General features: G+C 37.5%; 1 protein-coding gene across 5 annotated transcripts in view; it reads right to left on the bottom strand.

Moving 5' to 3' along the window:
- The window catches only part of Kdm4c (lysine demethylase 4C), a 196,988-nt gene that overhangs the window by 149,285 nt on the left and 28,664 nt on the right, over positions 1-19,039 (bottom strand). For all 5 annotated transcript variants that reach the window (XR_005090854.1, XR_003734985.2, XM_028873963.1 and 2 more), the window contains one exon: positions 8,968-9,082. Coding sequence is in view for 2 of the 5 variants with exons in the window: in XM_028873963.1 (XP_028729796.1) it covers positions 8,968-9,082 (115 nt within the window). In the remaining 3 variants the exon portion in view is untranslated. The remainder of the gene's footprint in view (positions 1-8,967; positions 9,083-19,039) is intronic.

The raw sequence follows: 19,039 nt of genomic DNA, 5'->3' as shown, positions 1-19,039 counted from the left end.
GTAATGCAAACACAAAAAGACAAATGTCACAATTTTCCTTATTGAAGGTTCCTGGCTCCTAATCTTTAGAAATGACTACATAAGGAAACCAGTAAAGTAAAAAGGTACCATTGTGAGGATACAGGAGTTGGAGAGCAATAGAGAAAGGAATAGAAAAGTACAAATAATCTGATCAGGGAAATTGGGAAAGTGTAGGCTCCTTAAGGAACAGGAGGTAGGTAAATACAGAAGAAGGTGGGTAGAGGGTAAAGGGAATGGCATGATACACGTGATCAGATAGGGGAAATAGGAAAGGTGGGGCACCTTTTGGAAAGGGGATGAAGGTTAATACAGAAGATGGAGGGAGGGAGGGAGGTCAAATAACAATTTGGCTGAAAAAGCCACAAGATACCATACTACTAACTTACCTAGAAAAAAAAAATCCTACAATGCACATAATTCAATGTATAAATTATATAATTTTAATGAGCTTTTCTCTTCTGGGCTGATGGCATTCCCTTCAAAGGTCAAAGACTACCTGAGAAAAAACCCAATACCAGACATGAGTAACTTTCTTTTGTGTTCTTGGCCAGGGCTATCTAAGAGACTCCTAAAACATACAGCCTATTGCTTTTGCCCTTAGGTGCCCCATAGAAGTGGAAGGTAAGTCCCTACTGATGAAACCCCACACACTCACAGCCAGAGGCCCCTGAGCTGGAACTGACCTGAATGCCTCCTCCCTGAGGACGAGCTTGCATGGTACCAGAATGGACCATGAAAGCTTCCAAAGGAGGGAAGCAATCAACAGTCCTACCCAACTATGATACACATGAATCACATCAATGACCAGCATGGCATAATAACCCTGCAGGTGCAATAGTAGAACACATGCCTTGGTAGTAACCAACTGCTCTCTAATTTGACTTAACATCCACTAAATAAGAGGGAAACCATGCTTGGTACTAGAAACGGTTACTCGGTGCTAGTGAAATCATGGTCATAGGAGGAGAATCTACAACTAATAATTTACTAGATCAACATAATTCCCAATTATAATCTACAAATATTTGTCTTTATGTCCACAGATAAGTATAGTTTTTACCCTTTAATGAGGAAACTTATCTTTGCAACAGAAGAAACAATATATACTACAAGCATCAAAATGCAGATTTGTGGAGCCCAGTACCAATGGATACATCTATAAAACAATCTTACAACTAAGACTCAGGAAACATTGCAGAAGGGGTGCAGAAAGACTGTCAGAGCCAAAGGATCAGGGACACTGCTGTAAGATTACTTCCCCTAGCAACATAAGAAGCTATACCCATAAATTCTGACTAACATGACTGCCCAAACATGAGCTGAAGATGGACACTAACATACATGCAGAGCTGGATGAGAAGAAGCAAAGCTCATGAGGCAACTACAGGAAAGCTGAGAATGGGATGGGTGACCATTCACAGCAAAGAGCACACCAATTGGTTGCTCAGTGCCAACAGTCAGCCCTGAAAACTTACACTGTGGTGATATTGTGTTCCCCAATATATCGTGCACCCTAATAAATTTATCTGGGGTCAAAGAACAGAACAGCCACTAGACAGACATAGAGGCCAGAAGATGGTGGCACTCACACCTTTAATCCTATCACTTGGGAGGCAAAGATTCATCAGGATCTCTGTGAGTTTAAAGCCACACTGGAAACAGCCAGGCATGGTGACTCACGCCTTTAATCCCAGAAAGTGATGGCAGAAAGCAGAAAGGGATATAAGGCGTGACAACCAGGAACTAGAGCTGGTAAGATTTTAGGCTTTTGAGCAACAGTTCAGCTGAGACCCATTCAGATGAGGACACAGAGGCACCCAGTCTGAGGAAACAGGATCAGCTGAGGAAATGGCAAGGTGAGGAAGCTGTGGCTTATTCTGCTTTTCTGATCTTCTAGCGTTCACCCCAATACCTGGCTCCAGGTTTGTTTTCATTAATAAGACCTTTTAAGATTCATGCTACATTACACACAAGTAACATTATATGGACTCAAATGGTTATATTAAAAATAGAAATGTAAGCCGGGCGGTGGTGGCGCACGCCTTTAATCCCAGCACTCAGGAGGCAGAGGCAGGCGGATCTCTGTGAGTTCGAGGCCAGCCTGGGCTACCAAGTGAGTTCCAGGGCAGGCTGCAAAGCTGCCCAGAGAAACCTTGTCTCGAAAAAACCAAAAAAAAAAAAAAATAGAAATGTATATAAAAATACATATATGTATACAGTAACAATTGAAAAAAAGAGGCCATGAATTTGAAGAAGAAGAAAAGCAAGGGGTGTATGGGAGGGATTGATTGGAAGAAAGACAGAAAAGGGGAAAAAGCTGTTATTAATATACAATCAATGTAAAGAAACACAGAAAAGAAAGGAGGAATCTGAGGAAGACACTAGCAAATGAAAGGTCTTCCAATGATTATAGAACAGAAAATATAATATTGTGAAATGCTGTCTATATATTCAATATAATCCCCATCAAAATTTCAATACCATAATTCACAGTATGAAAAAAATGTTAAAATGTGTATGGATGCATTAAAGAGAGAGAGAGAGACAGAGAGACAGAGAGACAGAGAGAGAGAGACAGAGAGACAGAGAGAGAGAGAGAGAGAGAGAGAGAGCCAAAGCCCCTAGAGCAAAAAGAGTAATGCCACAGGTATCAGCATATCTGATTTCAAGTAAAACACACCAAAGCTAATTAAAAAACAGCATCAGTGCATCAGTATTATGCTACCATAAAAGCAGGCAGGTAAATCAATGGAATAAAACAAAGAAGCCAGATATAAACCCAAACAACCATAGTTATACGATTTTTCACAAAGATATGGATGATATACTCAGAAGAAAAGTCAGTATCTGAGCTGGGGCAATGGGTCAGTGGTTAAGAGTGACTACTGTTCTTCCAGAGGGCCCAGGTTTGGTACACACACACACACACAGAGAGAGAGAGAGAGAGAGAGAGAGAGAGAGAGACAGAGACAGAGAAAGAGACAGAGACAGAGAATGAATATGATAAGAAAATCACATATGTAGAAAATTGTAACTAGAGCTTTTGTCACCCCACAAACAAAAAAGAACTCCAAAACCATTAACGTAAGACCTGAAGCTCTATAGTTTCTAAAGCAGCATTTCTCAGCCTGTGGGTCACAACCACTTAGGGGTCAAATGGCCCTTTCACAGGAATTGAATATCAGAAATTTACATTACAATTCATAACAGTAGCAAAATTACAGTTATGAAGTAGCAATGAAATAATTGTATGGTTGGGGGTCACCACAATATGAAGAACTACACTAAAGGGTGGCAGCATTAAGAACGTTGAGAACCACTGTTCTAGAGGAAAAATATTTTGAGATATTGAGGCATAGCTGAAGACTTTCTTAGTAGGACTCTAGTGGCTTAGGAAATAAGACCAAAAATCAACAAATGAAAAAATTCAAAGGATTTATACTGCAACAGTAACTGTTGAGTAAAGAGGCTTCTTGAAAGGATGAGAAAGTATTTGTGAGCCACACATTTGACATAGGATTAATAGGAGCAGCACCCGCTACCCTCCCTACACACACACACACACACACACACACACACACACACACACACACACACACTCCAAATGAACATCAAGACAACCATAATCCAATCAAATAATGGACTATAGAAGTGAAAGAATTCTCAAAAGAAGATCTACAAATGGATAATACATATTTTAAAGAGGTCTGACCACATTAGTCATCAGGGAACTACTAGAGGTTTAAGATTCAATCTCACCTCAGTCAGAATGATTATCAAAAAACCAGATGTCAACAAATACTGGCAAGCGGGAAAAGGAGAACCCTGAGTTATTTTAGTGGTAGTGTGAAGTGGTGTATCCACCACACAAATCAGAGTGGAGTTTTCTCACAAAGGTATCAATAAAGAGCTAACCTATGACTCAGCTATACCTCTCCTAGGTTTACACCCCTAAGAATTTGTGTCCTACTACAGAATGTAGTAGAATATTATTTTAAGGTGTGTTACTTTTGCTTATGTTGTTTGTTTAACTCTGTGAAGCTGTGTAAAACACTTGATGGTCTAATAAAGAACTGGCCAACAGAAAGGTAGGAGAAAGGATAGGCAGGGCTGACAGGCAGAGAGAATATATATAGGGAGAAATCAGGGAGGAAAGAAGAAGTAGCCAGAAAAGGAGGAGGACATCAGGGGCTAGCTACACAGCAAGCCACAGAGTAAGAGTAAGATTTACAGAAGTAAGAGAATGGGAAAAGCCCAAAGACAAAAGGTAGATGGGGTAATTTAAAGTTAAGAAAAATTGGCTAGAAATGAAGCCAAGCTAAGGCCAGGCATTCATAAACAATAATAAGTGTGGTGATATTTTATTTGTGCTTTGATCAATAAAGCTTGCCAGGAAATCAGGGGGGAAAGGCCAGCCATTTGAAGTAAACAAAGTCAGGCAGCACACGCCCTTAATTCCAATCACTTAGCAGGTAGGGTCTCCATGTGTTCAAGGCCATACTAGGGAACAGAACCAAGCATGGTGACACATGCCTTTAATCCCAGTACCAACCATAGAGACCTGGAGGTCTGTACAGACAGGCAGTGACAAGGAAGTGAGGTAGCTAGGCTAAGAGCCAATGAGAAGGCAGAAAAGCAAGACCTATAAAGGCATAGGTAGACAGGAAGTAGCAGGCATTTGGAAGCTGCAGAGTTGGTAAGGTAAGGTTGGCTTTCCCTATTTCCCTGATCTCTAAGGCTTTCACCACTATATTTGGCTCTGTGCTTTTTATTAAATGAGATCATTTAGAAATTCGTCTACAAATAAGCCTTCCTGTGTTAATTTATTTGGGAGCTGGGTGGTGGGCCCCCCAAAAGGAACAAAAACAAGCAACAATAGAGACACCAACACAACCATGTTCATTGATTTTTATTCACAATAGCTGTGTGGGTAAGAAAATGTGATCCATATACACAAACAGAGATTTTATTCAGCTATAAAGAAAACTGGAGTTCTGAAACTTTCAGGAAAATGAATAGAATTGGAAAATAGACTGAGTGAGTTAACCCTATGTATGTTTTCTCTCATCCAGAGACACTAATTTCAGTTTTTTGGATTTTTCTATTTGTCCCTGTAGAAGCAGGAGGTTAGAATGTGACCATTGGCAGTAATGGAGGTTAGAACAGGCTTAGAACAGAAGAAGTGGGGAATAAACTGAGCGATGGTGGCGCACGCCTTTAATCCCAGCACTCGGGAGGCAGAGGCAGGCGGATCTCTGTGAGTTTAAGACCAGCCTGGTCTACAGAGTGAGTTCCAGGACAGCCAAGGCTATACAGAGAAACCCTGTCCCAAAAAAACAGAAAAAAAGAAAGAAAAAAGAAATGAGGAATAGTAGAATATATGTTATTTGAAAGTACAAGGAAAGAGAATGTTACAGGTTCAAGCAGGAATGGGAGTGGGAGAGACTGGAAAGTAGATGGAGAAGAGGGAAGATTAACTAAAACTAAGGATTAATGAAAATGCCATTCAAGTTAATTTTTTTAACTGTTTTTTGCTTTTTTTTTAAATTTTATGTGCATTGATGTTTTGCCTGCAATTATGTTTGGGTGAGGGTGTCAGATCTCCTGAAACTGGAATTACAAACAGTTGTGAGCTGTCATGTGGTGCTGACACAACAATCTTGCTGGCCACCGAAAAATGTATTATGATGAGCAATTATTCCTTTCTTTTTTAACAATTTTGGCTCTGTGGCATTTAAACTTACAGCTTTGGTAGCTTAGAGAACTTCATTCACCACATTGTGCTCTTGGATAACACATTTATCTGACATGAATTTCCTGCCTCAGCTTTGCAAGAACTGGGATGAGCCGGACAGTGGTGGTGCATGCCTTTAATCCCAGCACTTGGGAAGCAGAGCCAAGAGGATCTCTGTGATTTCGAGGCCAGCCTGGGCTACAGAGTGAGTGAGTGAGTTCCAGGAAAGGTACAAAACGACACAGAGAAACCATGTCTTGAAAAATCAAAAAAAAACTGGGATTATAGGCATGGATGCAGAACTTCTATTAGTTTGAAGCAGTCTAGGCTTCATGGTAATTTTGGCCTGCCTCAGCTACAGTGATCCTGTTTCAAAAAAAGGTAAACAAAACAACAAGTTTTGGAGAAACCATTGCAGGAGGATCACCACACATTTGAGGCCAGGCTGAAATACATAGCAAGTTCTAAGTCACTCAGGGCTTCAGGGTGAGAACCTGACTTAAAAAGAGGGGTGGAGAAGGAGAGGAGGTACAAGGGAAAAGAGGAAGAAAGGGAGGGACAAAAAGGAAAGGAAGAAACAGGAGGAGACTGGAGAGGGGGACAAAAGAAAGGACAACAGGAGGAAGGAGAAGAAAGGAGAGAGAAAAAAAGGTAAGAGAAGAGAAGGAAGAAGGGGAAGGGAAGTAGAAGAATGGGGGAAAAAATCCCACAAAGAACCAATGGACCTGGGGGAGCAGAGCATCATAATGCAATTTAAAAACACAAGCTAGCACAAGGTAGGACACACCTTTAATCCTAGCACTTGGGAGGCAGAGGAAGGCAGATCACAGTGAGTTCGAGGCCAGCTTGGTCTATAGAGAGAATCCAGGACAGCCAGGGCTGTTACAAAGAAACCCTGTCTCAAAAACACACAAACAAAAATCACAAGACACTACATGTGTACCTAGCAGAACAGCTAAAATCTACAGAACAAGGAAGAGAAAAAACTCAAACATTGCTTCGAGAAGGGTGACTATAAACTGCAAAGTTTTCTTCTAAAGCCAGTCATGTGTTTATCTATACACCAACAGAAAGGTATGCGTCTATGCCTTAGGAAACATGTACAGAACATTCATAGACGCCTTGTTCATAATAAATAAATAAATAAATAAATAAATAAATAAATAAATAAATAAATAAAAGCAACCCAAATGACTATTAACAAGAAGACAAACTATCTCATTCACAAAGTCAAATCACATACAGCCATTAAAATTAATGAACTATAGCTACAAACTATATAGAAAAGCTTGGAAATGAAACAAAGAGGGTTGGTTGGTCCAACTCAGCTGTAATCCCAGAACTGAGGGTGGACAAGTGAGAGGGCACAGGCAGAAGTATGATTTCAAGGCCAGTCTGGCTACTTGGCAACAAACTGTTAAAAGGGAGAAATGAAAAGAGAGGAAGGGAAAAAAAGAAAGAATATACATTAAATGATCCTAACTATATCAAGCTCAGAAACGGGCCACAATGAATTATATTGTTATAAAAAAAAAGTGTTACTATAATGTCAGAATAATAATTTTCACTGGAGGAAGCTGGTGCCTATAATGCATGCATAGAGGGGACAGGGTGCTGATAACATTCTTCCTGGAAGTCAGAAATGTTTCTGACAAAGATGTTCATGTACAACAAGTTGTAAAGACGTTTTAAATTTGTGTTTTGTGTACTGTGCTGACTAGTCTTATGTCAGCTTGACACAAGCTAGAGTTATCTGAAAGGAAGAAACTTCAATTGAGAAAATGCTTCCATAAGATCCAGCTGTAAGGTATTTTCTTAATTAGTGATTGATGAGGGAGGACCCAGCCCATTGTGTGTGATGTTCCTGAGCTGGTGGTCCTGGGTTCTATAAGAAAGCAGGCTGAACAAGCCATGGGGAGCAAGCAAGTAGGCAGCACCCTTCCATGACCTCTACATCAGCTCCTGCCTTCAGGTACCTGTCCTGTTTTGAGTTTCTTTCCTGACTTCCTTCAATAATGAACAGCAATATGGGAAAGGTAAGCCAAAGAAACCCTTTCCTCCCCAACTTGCTTTTTGGTCATGGTGTTTTGTCACAATACAACCCCTAACTAAGACATGTGCTTTTTAACTTGTTTTACTTTTCAAAATAAAAATATTTAAAATAATATAACAACAAAATTAAGGCAAGGGTTAGCAACGGAGGTCAATGCACTGAGTGAGTACAAGGAAGATTGTTAAGGAACAGAACATTTACCAAGGGACCACCCTAAAACTCACTCACTTATTAACTATATATTGAAATTCATTCTTCCTCCATTTATTTATGTATTTGTTTATTTTTTACAGTCCAGGGAACTGAACTGCCCTAAAGGAATTCATCACTTTACCCTATATATAGGGGCAGGGGAATTACTATAAATAACATTAGAGAAATTCTGGTGACCTCAATATGACCTATAAGTTAGTTGATATATGAATATTCAATTATAACTTAAAGATACATGCTGATATACTAAAGATGAATTGTCATGATGAATATAATATTCATAGCTTAAAAAGACTATCACAGCATGTATATTTTTTTAAAAAGAAAAAGAAATCATATAATTTATCTATGAAAGAAAAACATAAAAGGTGGAGTGGAGGAATGGAACAATAGTACAGCCAGTAAAGTGCCTGCCACCAAGCCAGTGGACCAGAATTTGATCCCCAGAATCAAAATGGCAGAAGAGGAGAACTGACTTCTGATTGTTGTCCTCTGACTGTCAGTTTTAGTATGGCAACTGGGAGTAGAGGCAAAAGGATTGGAAGTTCAAGGTCATCCTCAGCTAAATAGCAAGTTTTAAACTAGCATGAACTATATAAGACTCTGGCTCAAAAGACAGAAAAGAGAGGTGGGGGAGATGTAGAAAATGACTCAGTGGTTAATAGTGAATGCTGATCTTACAGAGGACCTGAGTTAGGTTCCCAATACTTATAATCAGAGAGCTCACAACCACCTATTACTTCAAGTCCAAGGGATTCAATGCCTCTAATCTCTAGAAGCATCGGCACAAATATGCATATCCTCACCCACAGACACACATACATTCACATAATTTAAGGTAATAAAAATAAATAACTACAATTGAGTACTTACTGGTTATCTAAAAATAATAAACAAAAGCAGTATCACCAATCTTTTAAAAACCACAACATAAATATAGATATACCTCATCATATATGCTCCCATTAATATCTGCTCCATAAATAGGTGCCACAAAAGTTAAGTTTTTCCAGTATTTGCGTTCCAAATCTTCATAATCCAAATATCTTGGAGTACAGTATCTATAAAAAATTAAAAAATAAAAACCACAGACCAGTAAGGCAATTTTAAAGATTTTTCACCCATCTAATTTCATTTACTTTCTAAATAAAAATATGGTACACTCTCATAGTATCAAATTTAATGAATAACATACAAAAGTATTTATACTTATAACTTTATAGGACTTTTATCAGTAAGACAAGCCCTTTCATAAGAATATTAATAAAGCAGTAAATTATAAATCATTTTTAGCTTTCAAAGTATTTCTAAAATAATTATACAAGAACATTATACAAATTTATATAATATCTATGAAAAAAACTGAGGAGAAAAAAACCTATATACCACTCCAAGACAGCAAAACTAAAATAAGATACTCTGCAGTTATTGGATGGGTACTGCCTAATATACTAGTGATAGGGGAAAAAAGAAGTCACATATATAATTGAAGTGAAAAAATACACAAGCACAATATAATATATGGCTCAGTAGTTAAAAGCACTGGATAATCTTCCAAAGGACCTGGTTCAATTCCTAGCACTTACATGGCAGCTCACAACTGTGTGAAATTCCAGTTCCAGGGAATCTGACACACTCACACAGACATACATGCATACAGAACACCAATGTCATAAAATACAATAAAGTCTATATACCCTTGATCTGAAATACAAAAATTAATCTTACTAGCACTGAAATGTGGAATAAGGAGGTATGCTGTAGTGTAACTAGAAATACAACAGGGATGAGTCACTTTCCTATAGTTGTGATTAAATACTCTGACAAAAGCAACATAAATAAGAAAGGGTTCACTTTAACAATGATGCTTGAGATGGCTGATCCACATGCATGTGCATTCCGGAATCCAAGAAAGATTAATGCTAATTCTCAGCTCAGCTCTCCTTTTCTTCCAATCCAGCATCCCAGCCCATGCAATGGTACTATTCAGTTAAGGTAGGTCTTTCCATCTCAATTCATCTAATATAAATAAACCCTCACAGGCATGCCCAGAGGCTTGTCTTAGGTGATTCTACATTCTGTCAAAATGGCAATGAATATTAACTATCATGATTGACTAGCCTGCAATTAATGATTAGAACATAAAATAAGGTAGATCTTCTATTTAATAACATTAAAATATTTCCATGCTGAATAGATCAGTTTAGAAATTACTATATCTATTGTAATCCCACCGATGCTTTTTTTAAAAAAAAAAATTAAAAACAGAACTCTGGAGCTAGAAATGTACACCTAGCTCAGATGGAAAACAAGCACTTGTCCACCAGAGAGGATGCCCTGGAGTTAACACAGTCCCCAGAATTACCTAAACATGGCATGGTAGCACATGCCATGTTTAATTTAATCATAAATTAAAAAACCAAAAAAAAAAAGGTACCTCAGCTACATAAAGAATTCCAGGCCAACCTGGGCTAGACATAGACCCTGAAAAACAAAAAAACAAAAAACAACAACAAAAATAAATAAATAAAACAGGAGAAAAGAGGAAATGTGTATTAAATTATTAAAATTAACAATTATCTTCTTGAGCATAATGGTACATGCCTATAATTTCAGCATTCAAGAGGCAGAGGCAGTAGGATCAAGAGATCAAGTGTTCAAGGCCAGTTTGGCTACAGAGTAAATTCGAGGCCTGCCTAAACTACATAATCTGTAGGGGGGAAAAAAGTCTGGAGAGCTCAGTGGTTAACAGCACTCTTGCAGAGGACCAAAGTTTGGTTCCTAGTACTCACAATGGGCTAGTTACAATGCCTGTAACTCTAGCTCTAGGGAATCCAACAACTCTAGTGTCCTTGGGTACTGGCACTCATGTGCACATAGCCACATATAGATATACACACTATTAAAATTAAAACAATAAATCGTGATTGTGGAGAGAGAGCTCTGCCATCAAAATTACTATCTGTTTTTCCAGAGGACTGGGGTTTGATTCCCAGCGCTCATATGGCAGCTCACAATGGACTGTAACTCCAATCCCAGGGAATTCAACACTCTCTTCTGATACCTACAGTCACTGCATATAAAGTCATGTACAGACATACATATAGGTAAAACATCCATACACATAAAAGAATTAAAGTAGCCGGGCAGTGGTGGCGCACGCCTTTAATCCCAGCACTCGGGAGGCAGAGGCAGGCGGATCTTTGTGAGTTCGAGGCCAGCCTGGTCTACGGAGTGTGATCCAGGAAAGGCGCAAAGCTACACAGAGAAACTCTGTCTCAAAAAAAAAGAGAGAGAGAGAGAGAATTAAAGTAAAAAAAATTAAAATGTATCTTTAAGAAAGTTATCTCAGGAGCTGGAGAGATTGCTCAAAGGTTAAAAGCACTGGCTGCTCTTCCACAAGACCCAAATTCAATTCCCAGCACCCACATGGCAACTCACAACTGTCTGTAACTCCATTTCCAGGGGATATTGTACCTCCACACAGACATACATTTAGGCAAAACACCAATGGACCTAAAATAAAATTAAATAATTTTTTTTTAAAGTTATCTTTCTGGGTTGGGCATGCCTTTAATCCCAGTGCTTGGGAGACAGAGGCAGGTGATTCTCTGAGTTTGAGTCCAGCCTGGTCTACTGAGCAAGTTCCAGGACAGCCAGGATTACAAGAGAAACACCGTTTCAAAAAACAAACAAACAAACAAAAAGCAAAAAGTTATTTCTCACAAATAAATGCACTTCTCTGAATTTTTAGATTTTAAGCAATAATACTGTCACAAAAAGATACTATGAAGGTCAACTTGATAGGATATAGAATCACTGAAATGATGTCTGTGAGGGATTACCTAAAATATACTGAGTGGGACACCTACCCTAAATGTGGAAAGTTCCATACTATAAATTGGGTCCTGGACTGAATAAAAAGGAGAAAGCACCAGCATTCACCTACAGGGCTCTTTGCTTTCTGACTATGGACTGCCATTGCTTCCTGCTCCTGATGCTTAACTTTCCCAGCCATGATGGACTGTATTCTCTGGAACTTTAAACCAAATAAATTCTTCCTTACTTTAACTTTTGTCAGGTTATTTTGTCACAGCAAAAAGACAAGTAACTGATACAGATACCTTTTTTTAATGAAAAATATAAGCAAAGAAATAAATTCAGAAAATAATGAAGCAAAGCTAAAAGGAAGGAAGAAAGATCTAGCAGAAACAGAAATCCTATGGACATCTATATTCACAACACGGGGAACAAACTGGTTATCTACACAAGGATAAGAAATTTAATTTCATTACTGTATCTGAAACATAGGAGAAATTTCTGACTTTCCTAGAAAACAATATTACTCTCTTATAGAATATTATTTTAAGGTGTGCTACTTTTGTTTATGTAGATTTGTTTTAACTCTGGGAAGCCATGTATGTTACTGTGCCTATCTAAAACACCTGATGGTCTAAGAAAGCACTAAATGGTCAATGGTGAGGCAGGAAAAAAGGATAGGTGGAGCTGACAGGCAGAGAGAGAATAAATAGGAGAAATTTGGGAGGGAAAAATAAATATCCAGAGGAGGAGGAGGCCTCCAGGAGCCAGCTACCCAGCTACACAACCAGCAATTGAGAAAGAGTAAGATTTATAGAAGTAAGAAAACCGGATAATTTAAAGTTAAGGAAAGCTGGCACGAAACAAGCAAAGCTAAAGCTGGGCATTTATAAGTAAGAATAAGCCTCCATGTGTGATTTATATGGGAGCTGGATGGCAGGCCGCCAAAAAGAGTAAAGAGCAAAACAAACAACAACATTACTCCATAGCCAAAGTAAAGTGAGCATAAAAAGGACAATTAACTTTACATGATTCTATAAGTTCTATTTCTGCAAGTTCTATTACACTGTGTTCGAGGTGTATTAGGAATTCCAGGAGCAAATTAAACAAGCAAACCAGAAATCAATGCCGGGGGGCTAAGTAAGGAGATGGCTCAGCAGTCAAAAGCACATGCTGCTCTTCCTGAGGATGCAGGTTTGATTCTCAGCACCTATATGGTGGCTTATAACTAACTAACTAACTAATCGTCTGTAACTGCAGTTCCAGGGAATAAAGATGTCCTCTTCTGGGCTCTGCAGGCATCAAGCACACACATGACATAGACATACACGCAGGCAAAATACACATACACATAAAAAAATTTTTTTTAATTGTTAAAAAATCCTAAGTCATTATCAGATTCTCACAAGAGGTGAACACTGCCTACAACCCAAGCACAGACAACTGGAAACAGAGTAGCTGCTCATTACAACTTCTGGAGAAATGTGAAGCTGAACCCCAAGGCATTTTACATTATATAGTGTGGTAATTTTGTTGTTTTGTTGTTGTTGTTGTCTTTATTTTATTTTGGATGGATGGGCATGAGGACAACATTGGGAGTCTCTTCTCTCTTTCAACCATGTGGGTTACAGGAAACAAACTCAGGTCATCAGGCTTATGACTAGCCACTGAGCCATCTCACCAGGCAAATTACACTATACTTTTTTGGCTTATTTTTAAGATTTTTTAAATTTTATTTATCAGTATCTATGAATGTATGGCATGTGTGTGTGGGGGGGGTGCTCTTGGTGTCTAGAAAAAGTTGCTGGATTCCCTGGAGCTAGAGTTGCAAGTGGTGGTGAGCCTCCCAGCATGGATGCAGGGAACTGAACTCAGGTCCTCTGAAAAAGCAGTATGTATACTTAAAGCACTATAGAATCTGTCATTGTATAGCTAATTGAGAAATTTTTAACCCTGAATATTATAATAAAAAGCTTAAGTTTGATATTGTTAACTGAAGTGAAAGTTTTACAACTTTTTTTTAAGAGCATGTCCTTTTTTTAAGATTTATTTATTATATATACAGTATTCTGCCTGCATGTATGCATACATGCCAGAAGGGAGCACCAGATGTCATTATAGATGGTTGTAAGTCACCATGCGGTTGCTGGGAATTGAACTCTGTAAGAGAAACAGAAATACTCTTAACCTCTGAGCCATCTCTCCAGCCCCAAGTTTTACATCTTAAAGTATTTGAAATGCATATTGAAACTAGAAGTGAGCACTTCAGTAAACAGTACCAGATTCTACTGAATACTGGCTCCAGAGTCCACCACAGCTGTTCCAGATGTCAATTTACTCAAAAGTGACTCAATAATACCTTCTCAGAACCTTTCACTCACTGTAGCACAGCTCTAAGGCAGTCTCATAACCAGCCTCCTCCTGCTTTGGCAACCCTAGAATTGTACTTACAAGTAAGAGCCACCACATGCATCAAAGGTTTGCCATGCAAACACTGTATAACCCTCGGCTAAAAGCTGAATTTCTCTGGAGCTTGATTATTACTCTATAAAATAAAGAAGTCTTTTTTGGACTAGACTGATCTCAGCCCCATTTGCTACCAAGGACCTTGTATGTACCATGGCAGGCCCAGGAAGACTACCTATATTCTCCCTCCCCTCCTCCTCCACTCCAATTGCCTATGCAAAATCCAATCCACTGCCCTTCTCCTGTTCCCCAACCCTGTTCTCAGATCCACTCTGGTGAGTTCCCTGACCCATGGACTGTCTATACCCCCTCTAATCCCACAAATTAAATCTGATCAGTCACTGCCAGTACCTTCTCAAACTCCCAGGCTCAGCAATGACCCCACACCAGTGGACCATGTGCACTAGTCTAGTCTAGTGAGTTCCACCAGACCCTATGCAGGCTGCACCTGGCTACAACCTAGAGGCAGATACCAGATCACACACCTATGCAAGGATCCATCCAGCCTGGTGAGCATGAAACCTCATCTGCCTATGCCATCCTCATCCCTCAGGCCTTGCCTCAGCCACATAGCTGGTACACAGGCCTAATAATGAGGCAGTCAGAACCTCACATCAGACATACAACCAACAAAAGAAGTCCACATGTGCAGGTCACATCATAAAACCTCAATATGAAAAGGCACGGCAATATATCTTCCCCCCAAATACACCAGTTCTACAGGCATGTTCTCCAATCAGAACTTAAATTTCATCAAAGAACTTTAGAAAAGACACCAACAACTCAAACTTAATGAGAATAGCAATAAACACCCAAATGAAGTTCAAGAGACACACAGCTGTATAAAGTGAATTGAGAATTTGAAAGCAAAGAAATAAAAATTTTGAAAAGAATGCAAAGTAAATGAATAAATGAAATAAAATGAAGATGGAATTGCAAAACTCAATTGGAAAACTCAGGTGAAAGCCTTGTAAGTAGAATGGATTAAGTAGGGGGGAAAATGTCAGGAATTGAAGAAAAAAGAATAAAACAGATCTTCAACAAGATCAAGAAAACACTTCCCCAGATTAAGGAAAATTACACATATGCAGTAAGAAACAGAATCCATCTTTTTATTGTCTACAAGAAGCTAATTTTAGCTTTAAATTTAGGTAATACCTTAAAATAGAAGGACGGAAAAATGTATTCCAAGCAAAAGAGACCAGGAAACAAACAAATGCCCTTACCCTAATAGTAAACAAAATAAACTAGAAACTAAAACTAAGAGATAAAGGACACTTTATTTTAATCAACAATTAACCAAGAAGAAATTATAATCCTAAGAATTTATTCACCAATCTCTATGAACCCAATTTCATAAAAAGCATAATACTAAAATTAAAAACATAAAATTAATTTTAATTCCATAATAACAGATGATATTGATATCCCACCTTCTCCAATAAAAAAAAAATCTGGACAAAAAAATAAACAGATCAGGATTAAAAGACATCATACAGCAATGGACCTAACAGGTCTTTACAGAGTATTCCTGCCAAACACCAAAGAATATATATTATACTCAGAGGCCCATGGAAGCTTCTCTGAAATAGACCACATTCTGGAACCAAAAAATACATCTTAAAATTTCAGAAAATTCAAAATAACTCCATGTACCCTATCTGACCACAGCGTAATCAAACTTAAAATTGATAGCAAACTAATCTCTAGTAAACACACACACTTGTGGAGATTAAACAATTTGTTATTGAATGACGAATGGGTCAAATGAGAAAGAGTAATAAAAATTTTCTATAACTAAATAAAAACAAAGCAATGTGTCTGAAAACATTAAAAGCATTCCTACAAGGATTCATAAGAGTACACATACACACACGTATGTTGAATACATACAAATAATTAATGATGGTACTCAAGAATTTAGAAAAATAAGAACCAATCAAATTCAAATACAGTATATGGTATGAATAATTAAAATCATAGCAGAAATTAATAAAATAGGAACAAAGAAATCAATACAATGAATTAATGAATCTGAGAGTTTGTTTTTGAGAAAATAAATAAGATTAACAGACCCATGGTCCAACTCAGCAAAAGAAAGGACCCAAATTAGCAAAATCAGAAATGAACAAAGAATCATTATGACAAACAACAAGGAAACTCAGAACACTATAAGGGAATATTTTTAAACCTATACTCTATTAAGTTAGAAAATCTAAAAGAAATAGATGAATTTCTACATCATTCAAACCACCAAAGTCAAAACAAAAAGATTTACAATCTAAAAAGATATATACCAAGTAAGATGATCAGAACATTAATTAAAAAGACTTCTAACAAAAAGAAAAAAAAAGGCTTAGATGGTTATACAACAGAATTCTACACGACTTCCAAAGAAGATCTAGAATCAATTATTTCTTAAATTATTTTTAAAATTCCAAACTTCTTCCTCCTAGGAAGTCAGTATTACTCTAATAACAAAACTAGGAAAAGACAAAAGAAAACTACAGGCTGATGAATATAAATTCAAAAATCCTCAATAAAATAATTGCAGGCTGAATATAGGCACAATAAAAAGATAATTCATCATGATCAGGTTGGCTTTTTCCTGAAGATGGAGGGATGGTCATAATATACATAAATCAATAAATAAATCGTTTAAATGGACACAAATGGACAAAAATCGCATGACCATTTCAATATATGCAAAAAAGTCTTCAAGAAAACTCAACATGCCTTCATGATAAAAGTACTAGAGATAATAAGACTGGAGAGAAGACACTTCAACAAAAAAAAGACTATATACAATAAACCCACAACCAACATCATCTTAAATAGAGAAAAACTCAAGTCAACCCCATTAAAATAAGAAAAGTATCAGGGCCATCCACTCTCCTGCCCCCTTTCCAGTATAGAGCCAGCACTAGTTAGAGCAATAAGACAAGAGAAGAGATTAAAGGAATACAAAGAGAAAAAGTAAAAAATAAATAAATAAAAATAAATTAATTTTTTTAAAGATTTATTTATTTATTATGTATACAGCATGTATGACTGCAGGCCAGAATAGGGCACCAGATCTCATTACAGATGGTTGTGAGCCACCATGTGGTGGCTGGGAATTGAACTCAGGACCTCTGGAAGAGCAGTCAGTGCTCTTAACCAGTGAGATCCCAAGTATCCTGATAGAAAACTTTTAGAAATGATCAATAATTTCAGCAAACTGGCAGGATACAAAAATCAACTTTCAACATTCTCTAGACTTTCTATATAATAAACACACTGATAAAGACATCATGGGCACACAGTCATTCCCAATAGCTCCCCCCAAAAAATAAAATAAAAATAAAATGTCTAGAAATAAACTTAGCCAAAAGGTAAATGACTTTGCAATGAAAGCTTTAAATCTCCAAAGAAAGAGATTGAGGAAGACATCAGAAGATGGAAAAAAAAAAATCTTTCACACTCATGAACTGGTAGAATTAATTTTGTAAAACTAACAAATATACCAAAAGCAATTTACAGATGCAATGCAATCCATATCAAAAAAAAAAAAAAAAAATCTGTGGGACCACAAAAGACTCCAAAACAAGCCTGAGCAAAATAACAACAAAAAATAATAATAATGCTGAAGTGATTGCCACTCCAGATTACAAGATATATTACTGAGCTATAGTAACATAAACATAGTCATATAGTAACAAAACAGCATGGTATAATCACAAAAAAAGACGCTTACCAATGGAACAAAATAGAAGACAAAAATATGAGGTTAAGGTAACAATATCCAGATCAAAAAGGATTCAACAACCTTAACAATTCAAAAAATGCAAATTAAAACTACTTTGAGAACTGAAATGGTGGTGCATGCCTGTGATCCCAGCACTCAGGAGGCAGAAGGCGGCAGACTTCTTTCTGTGAACTGAATCCAATCTGTTCTACATAGTGAATTCCAGGATAGCTGGGGCTATGTAAAGAGACCATGTCTCAAAAATTAAATAACTTAGAAACTACTTTAAGCGTCATCTTATCATAATCAGAATGGCAAAATTGACAAAAAATGCTGGTAAGGATATGGTAGGATTGCAAACTGGTGTTGCCACTACAGAAATCATGTGGAAAACATGATTCTCAAAAAGCTAAAAATAAATCTATCATACCACTCCTTGGCATAAACTCTCCATCCTACTCCACAGTTACTTGCACAGCCATGTTGATTGTTGCTCTATTTCTGAAAGCTAGGAAATAGAAACAATCTAAATTTCATTCAACTGATGAATGAGTAATAAAAATATGGTAAACATACACTGTGGGATACTATTCAGCTGTAAGAAAAATGAATCATTAAATTTTCAGATAAGTTGATGGAACTAAAAATATTACACTGCATGAGGTTATCCAGACTCAGAAAATACACAGAATGTTCCAAATTATCTGTAGTTGTAGATGCAAAATGCCACGTGTATATGCTATGCAGGAGAAATGGGGATAACAGAAAAAGAGGGGCTTTAACTAGGGGGAAAGTGGTGGTGCATGAGGACAACACCAAGAGAGAGGGAAGGAGAAAGGTTAATTAACATGATGGATGCTTGAAAAAGCCACAGAGAATCATAGTATTTTATGTTTACCTATCAGCATTATTCGTAATAGCAAGAACCTGAAAACAACCTAGATGCCCCTCAACTGAAGAATGGATAAAGAAAATATGGCACATATACACAATGGAGTATTATTCA

Source organism: Peromyscus leucopus, chromosome 2 (genome assembly GCF_004664715.2).
Source record: "Peromyscus leucopus breed LL Stock chromosome 2, UCI_PerLeu_2.1, whole genome shotgun sequence".
Lineage (NCBI taxonomy): Eukaryota > Metazoa > Chordata > Mammalia > Rodentia > Cricetidae > Peromyscus > Peromyscus leucopus.
This window is presented reverse-complemented; position numbering and strand designations above follow the sequence as displayed.